The sequence below is a fragment of the Microtus ochrogaster genome, chromosome 5 (assembly GCF_000317375.1).
Source record: "Microtus ochrogaster isolate Prairie Vole_2 chromosome 5, MicOch1.0, whole genome shotgun sequence".
NCBI lineage: Eukaryota > Metazoa > Chordata > Mammalia > Rodentia > Cricetidae > Microtus > Microtus ochrogaster.
In genome coordinates, this window is record NC_022012.1 from 15,215,225 (window position 1) to 15,216,783 (window position 1,559).

Genomic DNA, 1,559 nt, shown 5'->3' on the forward strand with positions numbered 1-1,559 from the left:
CCCACATGCCTTGCCTCAGAGGACCCACCTGCGTGATTTCATCCTGGTGAACTCTGTGGAAGCTGAGCTGGCTGAGGTTGAGAGGCCGGGTGTGGGCACTGGACCCCCGCATGACCAAGAGGTTGGAGATTTCTAGGCACAGGAGCAGACACTGCCCTCGTGGGCTGGCTTCAGGGCACACGGTGTCAGCCCTACCTGGTGCCTCTGGCTGTCTACTCACCTCCTGGCCGGGGCAGGCAGCAGTGGTGCAAAGGGAAGCAGTCATCACCAGCCCGCAGCGAGCAGCCCTGCAAGGCGACCCGAAGGTCCCCCACGCTGTCGAAGGAGCGACCCCAGCCATCTAGCACAAAGGCTCCAGGTTGCTGGGTGATGGGGAACTTTCGGAGGCGCAGACCCTTGGGGCCGCTGTTGGGAGCCTGGGAGAGTGGGAAGGAGATGTGAGCAGGGGTCGGGCGGGGCTTAGGGCCCGCCTAGGAAAGGTGCACCTCTCTAGCCTCCACCCTGGCTCCACACCCACTGAGTCTCGATGGGCCACAGTGAGGATCAGACGGTGGAGGTGGCTGGTGCTCCACTGGATCAGGTAGAGGCCATCCTCTGGCCACAGCTTGGCTTGCACAAATGGATCCCTGGGAGAGGAAGAGGACAGGAACACCATCAGCCTCCTGTAGTCACTGTGGAACCCAGCTAGGCAATGAACACAGAGACCTGCTCAGAGACACATCAGCCAGACACAAGTCAGAGACAGGAGATGTGGCAGTACATACCTGTAACGCAAGCTCTCAGGAGGCTGAGGTCACATGATCACTGAAAGTTCAAGTTCAGCCTGGGTTACATAATATGACTATGTCTCAAGGAAAAGTGGAGGGAATGGAGACTTTGGAAGATCAGGGCTCAGATCTCTGCACCCGTGTGGGACTCTGGGAGTAGTAGCATGCACCTGTAATCCAGCCCTGAGGCTACAGCTCAGCTAGTCTAGCCAGTCAGCAAACTCCAGTCTCAGAGACCCACCTCAAAAACTAAAGCAGTAACAGGGCTTGCTGTTCCTGTAGGGGACCAGGGGTTCACTCTTAGCACCCACACCTCACACCACCTGTGACTCCAGCTGCAGAGAATCCCATGGGCACCACATACATGTGGCGTACACTCAGATACACATATATAAACATGAAGAATAAAAAGAAACCAATGGAGAGCGACTGAGGAAGACACCCAAGGCTACCTTGGCTGCCTTGCACACACACACATGCAGATAAAACCTTCAGGGAGCCTGCAAGTGGATAAAGGCACTTGAAGCCTGATGACCTGAGTTCGACATCCAGGACCCACGTGGTAGAAGCAGAGAACTGACTCCTGCAGGCTGCCTCTGACCTCCCCATATACACTAGGACATGTCTCCCTGCATGTAAGTAAATGTATAAAAAAAATCTCAGAACTACCGACATAAGTAAATGTATAAAAAATCTCAGAGCCGGGCAATGGTGGCGCACGCCTTTAATCCCAGCACTCGGGAGGCAGAGGCAGGCGGATCTCTGTGAGTTTGAGACCAGCCTGGTCTACAG

The 1,559-nt window shown here is 55.4% G+C and overlaps 1 protein-coding gene across 1 annotated transcript in view; it reads right to left on the minus strand.

Moving 5' to 3' along the window:
- The window catches only part of Tyk2 (tyrosine kinase 2), a 25,332-nt gene that overhangs the window by 9,010 nt on the left and 14,763 nt on the right, over positions 1–1,559 (minus strand). Inside the window, exons 9-11 of the mRNA XM_026778911.1 lie at positions 518–626; positions 221–416; positions 15–132 (exon numbers count right to left, since the gene is read on the minus strand). Coding sequence (XP_026634712.1) covers positions 15–132; positions 221–416; positions 518–626 — 423 coding nt within the window. The remainder of the gene's footprint in view (positions 1–14; positions 133–220; positions 417–517; positions 627–1,559) is intronic.